General features: G+C 39.6%; 1 protein-coding gene across 1 annotated transcript in view; it reads right to left on the reverse strand.

Annotated features, from left to right (window-relative positions):
• FAM76A (family with sequence similarity 76 member A) overlaps window positions 1-12,011 on the reverse strand; it is a 26,823-nt gene continuing 14,812 nt past the window's right edge. The window contains 4 exon segments of the mRNA XM_082658289.1: window positions 1-2,278; window positions 2,810-2,911; window positions 5,559-5,750; window positions 5,752-5,776. Coding sequence (XP_082514415.1) covers window positions 2,192-2,278; window positions 2,810-2,911; window positions 5,559-5,750; window positions 5,752-5,776 — 406 coding nt within the window. The 3' untranslated portion in view covers window positions 1-2,191.

Consider the following 12,011-nt stretch of genomic DNA (forward strand, 5'->3'; position numbering starts at 1 on the left):
CAATATGAATTTTTATTAACACACATTTTTCAAAGTCTGTACAAACCAAAACATTCCTGTGTTTTAAAAGGTCCATTATTACAAACATACAAATAAACAAAAGGTGTTACCAAAAGTTAGCTACTCAATTTCACGGTAAAACAGTGTCATGATTTTTAAAAACCAAAATTTCAAGACTGAGGTTTCTTCCTTCCCTTTTTGGAACTTGTGGAAAGTTAGAAAATGTGTGGATTTGCTTTATATTAAATGCCAAGACCTTAAAAAAAGATTTAGTATAAAACTAAATGTGTTTTTACATTGTCACTTCACGTAACAGAATTTCTCAAGTCTTTAAAATTAAAAAAAAAATGACTGTAACTTTTTTCACAATCTTTTCCCCATAGTCAATGTAAATGCAGCTGAAAATATTATCTGACAGTTTATCTTTACCTAAAAGTTTCTCATTCAAAAAGTTACAAAACTGTTTAGCACTGCCATTTCCCTTGCTTAGAAGGGAAAATTACATCCTCTACTAGAGTGATAGATAAGTAACATGGTCCATTGTTCCTCTTACCAGAAGGAAGCCACTCATTGCCACATCTCTGTCCAATTATGTGCATGGCTCCACTTGTGAGAATGCTCACAGATTAGAAGCATTTGCTCCTAGGAAATGCCTAGCAAGTTAAACTTACTGCTACACTTTTGGTAGACTGAGGTACAAATGTCATCTGCCCTTATGATTACCTCTAACTCTAGTACCACCCCCTGCATCAATGATTCCAAGGTAGCTGGTTTTACTGTTTCATGGCACACTACACATCTCTAGTTCCTTTCACAAACATCATCTAGAGGACCTGAGAGTACAGCTAGAAATGCAAATCTATCCTCTCACCTGGAAAAGAGAATCCATGTGCCTATTGGGTCAAGAAGGGAAAACAGGACACAGTTCAGGCTGCGGCCAAGCTGCTTTTGAGAAGCAGCTGTTTTCAACACATTTCCATTAAAGGCAGGGAGTGTACAGGCTGGGGTGGGTGAGGAGGAGTGGGGAAAAGGTACAGTGATATCATTCTCCCAGGACTTACAGTCCATACTTGAGCAGCTCATACTAACCTCCAAAATGCTCTGTAGTCTGAGTATTATCCCATTTTGAATCATGTAAAAAAAAAAGTTACCTGAAAATGGCCCAGTATGACAACTGATATAAGTAAAGGGCATTTTTTAAAAAAGAGGTGGCAGTGTGAGAATTTAAAATCAGTCACGTAAAACAATCAAGAAAGGGGTGGGGGAGAGAAGTGTCCAGTACAACCTGGACAACCCTTCTTTCTGCCTTTACTTAGAAAGACAGACTGCCCAAATCTTTGCTACCTTCCTTAAGTATCTTCTTACATGGTCTTCCAAGAAATCCTCCAAAAGGCACTTAACTCCATACTTATATATTGAATTGTTTCACCTTAGCAATCAGTTTTTAAGACTCCAAGGTAACAAGAAAGAAAAGATCTGATTCTTTTACTAAACGCTAGAGAGTAGGACTTTTTTTTAAGAGGCATCACTTTTACAAGAAGAACACGCTAGGCTACCATTACTCCTTTATCAAGAAAAAGTTTCTTTTTTTAAAAAATAAATAAAACTCTGGCTATACATAGTACAAAGTACATAATACACCTGGAAAAAAACCCAAGAGTATACCCTGAAGCAAAAGGTTTACTGGAGAGAAAAATTCTCTTCCACTGTACCAAGTCTTAAGGTGGCAGTTTTCAAAGTTCAGAGGGTGGCAGTGATATGTAATTAATGCCAACTATTTGCTCATGGGTATGGCAGGATGCCATGATGGACCAAACAAAAAAAACCAAACCATTCTGCACATAACACTGAGCAGTGAACACCACACACACATAAAAAAGTAACAAAATAGAGACAGACAGAGAGACAGTAGTACTGAGAGGAGGGTTGGGGGTAGAGAGGGGAGTGAGGGAGAGTGAGAGAGAGTGGGAGAGAGAGAGAGAGAGAGCCTGAAACCCCAAACATTCAAGCATGCAGTCATAATATAGCACAAACCAGGTGTTTCCACTCAGCCTCACTGCAATCGCACAAAGAAGGATAACTATAGTAAAATAGAGATTTCTTAAGAAAGCTTGCAATTCCCAGAGAACAGCTACGTTGCCACCCTAACCCAGGAATCCATTGCTATTGCCAGGAGCGTCCTTGTGGTCTCTCATGGAGAGGTTATAGCTCCTGACTTCTCTGACTTCTTGCTCTTGGACAAGGCAGCTGCCTGCTTCAGGAGCTCTCGGTTTTTGGCCTTTTAAAAAAAAAAAAAAAAAAAATCAGTGCACACAAGACGTTTTAGCAGGATAGGCTATGTTTTTCATGCAGATGCTAAGGGAGACAATGCAGAGGTCAGGAAGAGGTGAACAAATTCTAGAGGCAGAAAACAACAGAAAGCTCTAGGGTTTGGTTCAGAGGGAAGAAAGTATTTGCTGGAGATTAATCAGTGTACTTCAATCTCCTGGGATCCACTATTACAAAAGGATGCTTTATGCAACACAAACGAACCGTGGAGTGCCTTAATGTGCTGGATAAACAGAATTTACAATTCAGACATCTGGAATCACATCTGGTTTACCCAAAAATCAAAGAATACATTTATTAATTCCACTGTTTTTGAGAGAAAAAGATCAGAACACATCCAAGAGAAAATATTAAAAGACATCTATAAGGGGGATTAATGTGATTTGTCAATTCTCTGAGAAAAAAGAAATCTAAGAGATGACCACTTAAAATACCATCAGCTAAATAAACCAGAGTTACCATATTAAATAGGAAGAGTCACCTGCAATTGTTCTGTAACTTCTTTGTGGGTTTTCTCCATCTGGTTCATTTTGGCTCTCATCTGAGATTCTTGGTATTGAAAATCAGCCTTCAGCTCTGTGATCTGAGGGAAAAAAAGGCAGAGTGACCAGAAGAAATCTCTGTGCAATGAGAAATGTTTTGGTACCAGAGTGCTAAATGGTCCCCCAAATTAACGAAATCCAGGGCTCTCCTAAAGATTCATACCTAAATCAAAGCCAGGGAACTGTGTATCCTATTCTTTCTAATGATTTCCTGAAAATTACACAAAATCCTGAAATAGCATGTTTGATACTTAACCACTTACTAGAAGGTTTTAGATATTTCATGTATTTAATATATGCAATAATCTTTCAAATACCTCCAAATAAATCAGTGATTATAACAAATATGACTGACAGTTTGAGAGAAGCCATGAGAATAACAGCTGCTGCCATTTACTGAATTTTTACCTTGTTCCAGGCAAACTGTTTGATTATATTATTTCATTCAATCCTATGACAACCCTGTGGGACAGTAATGTTACTCTTCCCATTTTATAGATGGGAACATCAAAGCCTTAGAAAAGGTTAAGTAAAGTGGCCAAGATCATACATGTTAGCAAGTAGCAGAGCTAGAATTCAAACTCCAGGCCTTCTATTGACTATGCTATTCAAGGAACACAGAGAAGAGGTATCTAAATCAGAGAAGTGATGTATGAGCTGAGTTTTGAGGTACAAGCAGCAACTGGCAGATGAGGTAAGGAAAAGGCCATCCGAGCAAAGGGAACAGTATGGGCACAGGCAGAGTGCGAGATAATTGAGAGCGTGTTCAAATGACTGATGAGAGTGTCAGGAGATGAGGCTATTGATAGGCAGGCATGATGTGGAAGAGCCTGTGTTCCAACCAAAGAGTGTGACCTTGATCCTGAAAGTTATGGGAAATAATCTACTACTTGTTTTTGCTCTTTCTAAAACCTTAACTTTGTGGGAATTCCCTGGCGGTCCAGTGGTTAGTACTCAGCGCTTTCACTGCCCTGGTCCAGGTTCAATCCCTGGTGAGGGAACTAAGATCCCGCAATTGCAAAGCACTAGAAACAAGTGTTCATTTTGTCTCTATTTTGCAAAAATCCTTTTATGTGTCATTCTGATCTAGTTCATGAAGAAAATATACTTGGGTCTGCTTTCATCTGACAGTCATGTAGTAAATTGGAAAGAACATTGGTCTCTTCCCATGAATCTCCACCTTACTGGCAGAGTAGAAACACAGCACAGTAGGGTCAGGAAGATTTGGGTTCATTCCTTTGTTCTGTCATTTATCAGCTGTGTGATTCGGACATTTAATTTGGTCGTTTAATCCTCTTGGGTCCACTTCCTCATCTGTAAGATGAGGTAGAAATCAGATGCAAAGAATGCACGTAAAGATTTTAACATTATAAATGTCTTTGTTAGCCATTCAGAATGAATCATAGCATTCCGAACACAGTGCAAAACAACATAACAGCCTCCGGAAGAAAACAGAGCTAGAGGAAGGGACTGGAACCCTAAGGGGAAAAATACTGAAGGTACTGTTTATCTATGAAATGATGATAATAATAATTCCTACCTCAAAGTGTTGTTATGGGGATAAATGAGTTAATATATATAAGCACTTAGAATGGCGTCAGGCACACAGTAAGCCTCCAAAAAAGTTAGCTATTATTTTTATTGTTATTAAAATATTAAGGCAAAAATGAGATATTCTCTAACAATCTGAAAATAAGAAACAATAGATATGAATCAGAACAAGGACATAAAAAATTCCCCGCAAGAGGGGGAGATGGCTCTTAGACCAGAGTAAGGCTTTACTGAAGATATTAATGAGCTCAAAGAGTAGGTCACTCAGTAAGGGAGTTACCAGCAATAGAAACAAAGTGATGCAGTTACAGAGGAAGGCCTACCTGAACACTGTCCAGGGAGGAGAGAGACCTGGTCCACATATTTTGAGTATTACTGTCCCCTGGACACAGCCATCCCAATAATAGAGACGGAGGCATCAGGTTCTCCTAGCCTGAGAGCACTAAAAATTCCAATTATGTAACTACTTCCTCTTGTCCCAACTCCGTGCTCATTCAGCACCCTCTGATTACAAGCTTCCTAGACAGCTTATGCTGAAAAGAGTAGTACTCTGTTATATTAAGAGGCAGACATTATAGTTGTGAATTAAGAGGCAGACATTATAGTTTTACACATCATCTCTGTAAGCTTGGTCAACATCGGTCCTCCCTTAGAAGTGGAAGCTTCCTCCAAATGCAAGAAAGAAAAATCAACTTTTGGGACTTCCCTGGTGGCACAGTGGTTAAGAATCCGCCTGCCAATGCAGGGGACACAGGTTCGAGCCCTGGTCTGGGAAGATTCCACATGCCACGGAGCAACTAAGCCCATGCGCCACAAATACTGAGAGCCTGCGTTCTAGAGCCTGCGAGCCACAACTACTGAGTCCATATGCCACAACTACTGAAGCCCAGGTGCAAGAGAGAAACCGCACAACAGGAGAGAAGCCACTGCAATGAGAAGCCCATGTACCGCAACAAAGAGTAGCCCCCGCTCACCGCAACTAGAGAAAGCCCGTGCACAGCAACGAAGACCCAACGCAGCCAAAGATAAATAAATAAATTTATAAAAAACAAAACCAAAAAAACAGCATCATGCCCTGCACCACATATCTTACCCGCCTGTCTCATTCTGACCTGGGAAGCACTAACTAAACAGTACCTTCTTCTCTTTCTCTAAAATCATTTGATCCTTTTGATGCAGCATCTTCTTTAGAGTGGCTACTTCTTCCTTCAGTTGGGCAATGATGACAAAGTGGTCAGTGCCTGGTGAGTCCAGAGCCAGGTCTGGGGAAAAGCTGAGTGGAAAAATGGAGGGGGAGAAAATCAGTTGGATTGATAAACTTTTTTCTACCTGAGTACACATCGCAGGCCACTTGACTGCAAGTGCAAGAGCAGGAGCAACTATGTGAATTCCCAGCATCAAGCAAAATACACACCTGACTTGAGAGTATTTGCTAAACTGCACAGGTAAGGTAGCCATCAGATAACTATACCAACCAAAGCCACAACGCACAGCATTCCTGCAGCATCTTTGCTCACATTCAGGACTAAAATAAATGCCTTCTCACAACAGCCAAGGATATTCTGTTCCAGGTTCACTGAAGATCTCCGATTATTTATGGGTGAGAGTCATAATTTTTTTGTGATTAGATAATTTCCCTAGAATCTGGATAAATTATCAATTGTAAGTTCATGCGTTTTTCTTTAAAGCTACCCATAGAGTTTTTGACTTTTTGTTTTCTGCTCCAAAGCCCACGATGTGGTGCAGCTGCTGTGTTCTGCCCCAGGAGCAGTCAGTCTTTTTTAAAAAGTGATAGAAAGAAGATGAAATTAATAGGAAAGAAGCCAACTTCCCCCACTACAACTGGCCTATTCATTGTCACTTCCAATATCAAGAATTCTGCAATATTTAGTTAGGAAAAGAACAAAGAGGTGGCAAACTGCAAAGCCACACCACAACCTGGGGTTTTCAATAGATTCCTCCCAGTAATAGTCTCTGAGCACTACACTCTGTCAAAGTGCCAGGTGAACTCCATCCTTTTAGTAGAGTAACCAGGACACGTTCAGGGAATCTGTAAAGCTCTGAAATTGTATGTACAATTCTACGTATACATACAATGGATGGTTTCTAGGGTGAGGATCCACAGCTTTCTAAGGCTGGTCAGAGGTGTCTTAGACCCAAACAAGTTAAGGAATCACGGCCAAGAGAGTCAAATCCTGCCCTTCTCTACAGACTTCCCAAAGGAAGCTCTTTACTTTTCCCAGGGCAACCTTTAAAGTAAAACACAAACCTGTTTCTCCTAACAGATACTGCAATACTGATTCCCAACTCCCTATATCAATATAGCAACTACTCTAGATACCCCCTGCTGTTGGTTCTTTCCTACATCTTAAACAACATCTAATAACTAATAATTCTCTACACAGGTAGAAACTCCAAATAACAAGGTGAACCACTGGACAAACTTCCTCATAGTTACCAAGTCAAACATTTCTATGGCTAGAATGGGAAGACACACTCCATTGATAAGAATGTTCCCCCTCTGTCTACACGAAGCATATGAGAAGAATGTCAGAGGAAGAATGGATCACTGCTTTTCTAACTGATAAACACGCAGAATTACTGGGTAACAAAAAGTAAATGTAAAATAATAAAACAAGGCATGCAGGAGAAAATATTGAAAGGACCCATCATTGTCTCCACCGGTTTTCATGCTCACCAAGGGACTGTCTTCCCTCAACCCAACAGAATCTAGGTAAACCCATAAGCAGAGCAACAAATGAAATAGAGTAATGGGCTAGTATAAATAACTTCTTCTTGTCCTCACAGCTCCTAATACTCTGCTCTACCTGCTTCTTCTTTTTTTTAAACTGAAATATAGTTGACGTACAATATTATGTTAGTTTCATACATAATGATTTGACATTTGCATATATCATGATCACCGGAAGTCTAGTAAACATCTGTCCCCATATAACATTATTATATTATTGACCATATTCTTTATGCTGTATATTACATCTCCATGACTTACTGATTATATAACTGGAGGTCTATACCTCTTAATCTCCTTCAACCTATTTTGCCCATCCCCTACCCCCACCCTTCTGACAACTACCTGTTTGTTCTCTGTACCTATGAGCATGTTTTTATTTTGCTTTGTTTGTTTTTTAGATTCACATATACGTGAGATCATGCAGTACTGGTCTTTCTCCAACTTATTTCATTTAGCATAATACCCTCTAGATCCATCCATGTTGTTGCAAACAGCAAGATTTCATTTTTTATGGATGAGTAATATTCCACTGTGTGTGTGTGTGTGTGTGTGTGTGTGTGTATGTGTGTGTATACATACACACACACACACACACACACATCATAGCTTCTTTATCCATTTGTCTATTAATGGTCACTTAGGTTGCTTTCATTATCTTGGCTATTGTAACTAATGCTACAATGAACATTGGGGTCTATATATCTTTTTGTTGTTTTTGTTTTTGTTTTGCGGTACGCGGGCCTCTCACTGTTGTGGCCTCTCCCGTTGCGGAGCACAGGCTCCGGATGCGCAGGCTCAGCGGCCATGGCTCACGGGCCCAGCCACTCCACGGCATGTGGGATCTTCCCGGACCGGGGCACGAACCTGTGTCCCCTGCATCGGCAGGCGGACTCTCAACCACTGCGCCACCAGGGAAGCCCTATCTTTTTGAATTAGTATTTTTGTTTTCTTTGGATAAATACTTAGAAGTGAAATTGCTGGATCATACGGCAGTACTATTTTTAATTCTTTGAGGAACCTCCATACTAGTGGCTACACCAATTTACAATCCCACCAACAGTGCACAAGGTTCTATTTTCTCCACATCCTCATCAACGCTTGTTGTTTGTTGTCTTTTTGATAGCCATTCTGACAGGTGTGAGGTGGTATCTCATTGTGGTTTTGATTTGCATTTCCCTGATGATTAGTGATGTTGAACATTTTTTCATGTGACTGTAGGCCATCTGTATGTCTTCTTTGGAAAAACATCTATTCAGGTCCTTGGCCCATTTTATTTTTTTTGATAAACTTCATTTATTTATAGCTGCATTGGGTCTTCGTTGCTGCGTGCGGGCTTTCTCTAGTTGTGTCAAGCGGGGGCTACTCTTAGTTGCGGTGCGTGGGCTTCTCATTGAGGTGGCTTTTCTTGTTGTGGAGCACAGGCTCTGTGGCGGGCAGGCTTCAGTAGTTGTGGCACACGGGCTCAGTAGCTGTGGCTCGCGGGCTCTAGAGTGCAGGTTCAGTAGTTGTGCACGGGCTTAGTTGCTCCACGGCATGTGGGATCTTCCTAGACCAGGGCTTGAACCCATGTCCCCTGCATTGCCAGGCTGATTCTTAACCAGTGCACCACCAGGGAAGTCCCCTCTGCCCATTTTTAAATAGAACTGTTTGCTTTTTTGATGTTGAGATATATGATTTTTTTGTACATTTTGGATATTAACCCCTTATCGGATATATCGTTTGCAAATATCTTCTCCCATTCAGTGGGTTGCCTTTTCACCTTATGGATAGTTTCCTTCATTGTGCAAAAGCTTTTCAGTCTGAGGTAGTCCTATTTGTTTACTTTTGCTTTTGTTTCCCTTGCCTGAGGATACATATCCAAAAAACATTGCTAAGACCAATGTCAAAGAGCATACTGTCAATGTTTTCTTCTAGGAGTTTAATGCTTTCAGGTCTTACATTTAAGTCTTTAATCTATTTTGAGTTATTTTTGTAAGTAGTGTGAGAAAGTAGTCCAGTTTGATTCTTCTGCATGTAGCTGTCTAATTTTCCCAACACCATTTAGTGAAAAGGCTGTCTTTTCCCCACTGTATATTCTTGCCTCTTTTGTTGTAGATTAATTGCTCATATAAGTGTGGGTTTATTTCTGGGCTCTCTATTCTGTTCCATCAGTCCATGTGTCTGTTTTTGTGCCAATCCCATACTGTTTTGATTACTGCAGATTTGTAGTACAGTTTGAAATCAGAAAGCATGACACCTCCAACTTTGTTCTTCATTCTCAAGATTGCTTTGGCTCTACCTGCTTCTTGAGGAAGGAGTCTTCCTATACCAATAAATCGTTGACAAAACTAGTTGTGTCTTTCTTGTGTTAGGTCCTGACCTCTCTAACTCTGTAACTCCTGATTAATAAGAACTGCTGGGTATCAAAATGAAAAAAGATGACTAGGTTACCAAGGCAGAAAATCAAATCCAGTCTCTTTCTAAATACCTCCAAAGACAGGGAACTCACTATTTCTCCAGGAAGCGTCTTGTCTTTTCCAAAAGCTTAAGAGAACACCTTTCCTCAGGTTGAGCCAAAACCTGCCTCCCTATCAGTCCCATCCATTAGTCCTGGGTCTGTCCTCAAAGGCCACACAGAGTAAGTCTAATCTTTCAGGCATATTTCAGAGGGAGAATAAAATAAAACTATAAGGAAAGGAAAAGAATGTCCTTTAGAAACAATAAACCACAAGGTGTGCCTGGAGGCCACCCACTGCTTTTACTGCCCATAGAACAATAAACAAATATGATCAAAAAGTGCATTTCTCAGGGAAGGAAAGCTAGAAATGAACTCCGATTTTCTTCAAATTGAAGAGTTTCTGTTACAATTTTGACAAACTATAAAATATTGAGATGGAGGCTGTGAATTTTATAGGATACTAAAAAATAAAAAGACTAAGGTATTTTATAAGTATAAAACCATGAGAAAAATGGTTTTATTTTTTTAAAAAAAACCCCTAAAGTAATGGGTTCTCTATGATATGGAAGGCTAATGAATAAAGAAAAAGAAGAGGGCTTCCCTGGCGGCGCAGTGGTTGAGAGTCCGATGCAGGGAACACGGGTTCGTGCCCCGGTGCAGGAAGATCCCACATGCCACGGAGCGGCTAGGCCCGTGAGCCATGGCCGCTGAGACTGCGCGTCCGGAGCCTGTGCTCCGCAACGGGAGAGCCCACGACAGTGAGAGGCCCACGTACCGCAAAAAAAAAAAAAAGAAAAAGACGAGAAAAAATAATCAAATATTCCTCGATATTTAAAAAATAAAAAAGAGGACTTCCCTGATGGTCCAGTGGTTACAACTCCACACTTCCACTGCAGGGGGCGCGGGTTTGATCCCTGGTTGGGGAACTAAGATCCCAAATGCCGTGCAGCACGGCCAAAAAAAAAAAAAGAGGAGAATATGGTAGTATAGAAAGGTCAATGGAAAACTGTTAGAGAGCAACCTGCAGAAGACATGAAGGGATAAAAATGAAAGAATAAAAGCATAAATTTAAAAGTATATGTATATTACGTGTGGCTGATTCACTCTGCTGTACAGCAGAAACTAATACAACATTGTAAAGCAACTTTACTGTAGTAAAATAAAAAGTATATGGATATTTTAAGAGTGGGACAAGCAAAGTGGATTGTGATTAATTAAAAACTGGGAGGCAGTCACAATAGATAGTTAGGAAACAAAACTGGTAACATTTACTACAGAACTGAATTCAAAATGGATACTCAGGAAAAAATTTTTGGTTTGCATGACATTAAAAAAAGGACTGTTAAAAAAAAGTCTTGTCAGAATGTTTTCTAAGTGAAGGAAAAGCAAGGGAAAAAAACACAAAAAGTAAAAAGAAAAGGAAAAATGTAATTTACCTTGTATATGAACTTTTAAAAGACAGAAATGTAAACAAGTGGAATAGATTGTTAAGATTGCTAATACAGGAACATTCAAATGGAACTTGTATATGAAAATAATTTTTTTGGCAGCAGAAATTTTTTTCCAAATTTTCAAGTTATTAGGATAAGTTTTTTTTTTAATTACCATGTACATTTAAAGGAAAAATTATTTTTAAAGATCTTTCCCAGAGGACATTATGAAAGACTACAGACCTAAGTTAAGGATCGGCATCCTACTTGAGGAAAACAATCATTGCTGGTAACCGGATGCAATAAAACACTGAGCAGAAAGTTTAAGTCTTTGGCTTGGTGTATCCATAACAATAGTCAGAAAGAATAGTGGCAGTATCTCAAGAACAAAATGAGCTAATAGAAGGCAAACTTAAGGACTGTTGGTTAAACTAAAAGTTAAACTAAATGAGCTTTTCTGGGTCATTCAAACATAGCCTGCGTCACAAATAGCACAAAACAGAAATGATGAATCTAAAGGCTGTAGGTCTTGGCTTAGGCCTTTATAAAGCAGGGCATTCAGAATGGTTCACTCTTTTAAAAAGTAGTTTTTACAGGATCATGAATCCTGGCAGAGGTGATGGGACAATCAGTGCCACATCTATTTTCTTCAGAATGGTCAAACTAGCTGCTCAGAGAACAAACAATAAAGCTGACCAGAAAGATGGTCTTTATGGTTCCTTCCCCTATGTAATCAGAATATCTAAATTAAGCATTTCTAGAAGGATCAATTCAAGAAGTTTAAAGTCACTAATACTAGCATTAAGAAGACAGCTTGCAGAGTCTCAAATCAAGTTAATGAAAAAGCCAACTTCATAGAGCTGTGTAACCAGCTAAATAAGTAAAATTCAGCGCTGGTAAGCCTATATGCTGGTCTGCTCCCATACCCACCACTGCCTGGGAGGGAGAACCAAGAATGGAAGGTTTTC

Source organism: Grampus griseus, assembly GCF_964374135.1.
Source record: "Grampus griseus genome assembly, chromosome: 1".
Classification (NCBI taxonomy): Eukaryota; Metazoa; Chordata; class Mammalia; order Artiodactyla; family Delphinidae; genus Grampus; species Grampus griseus.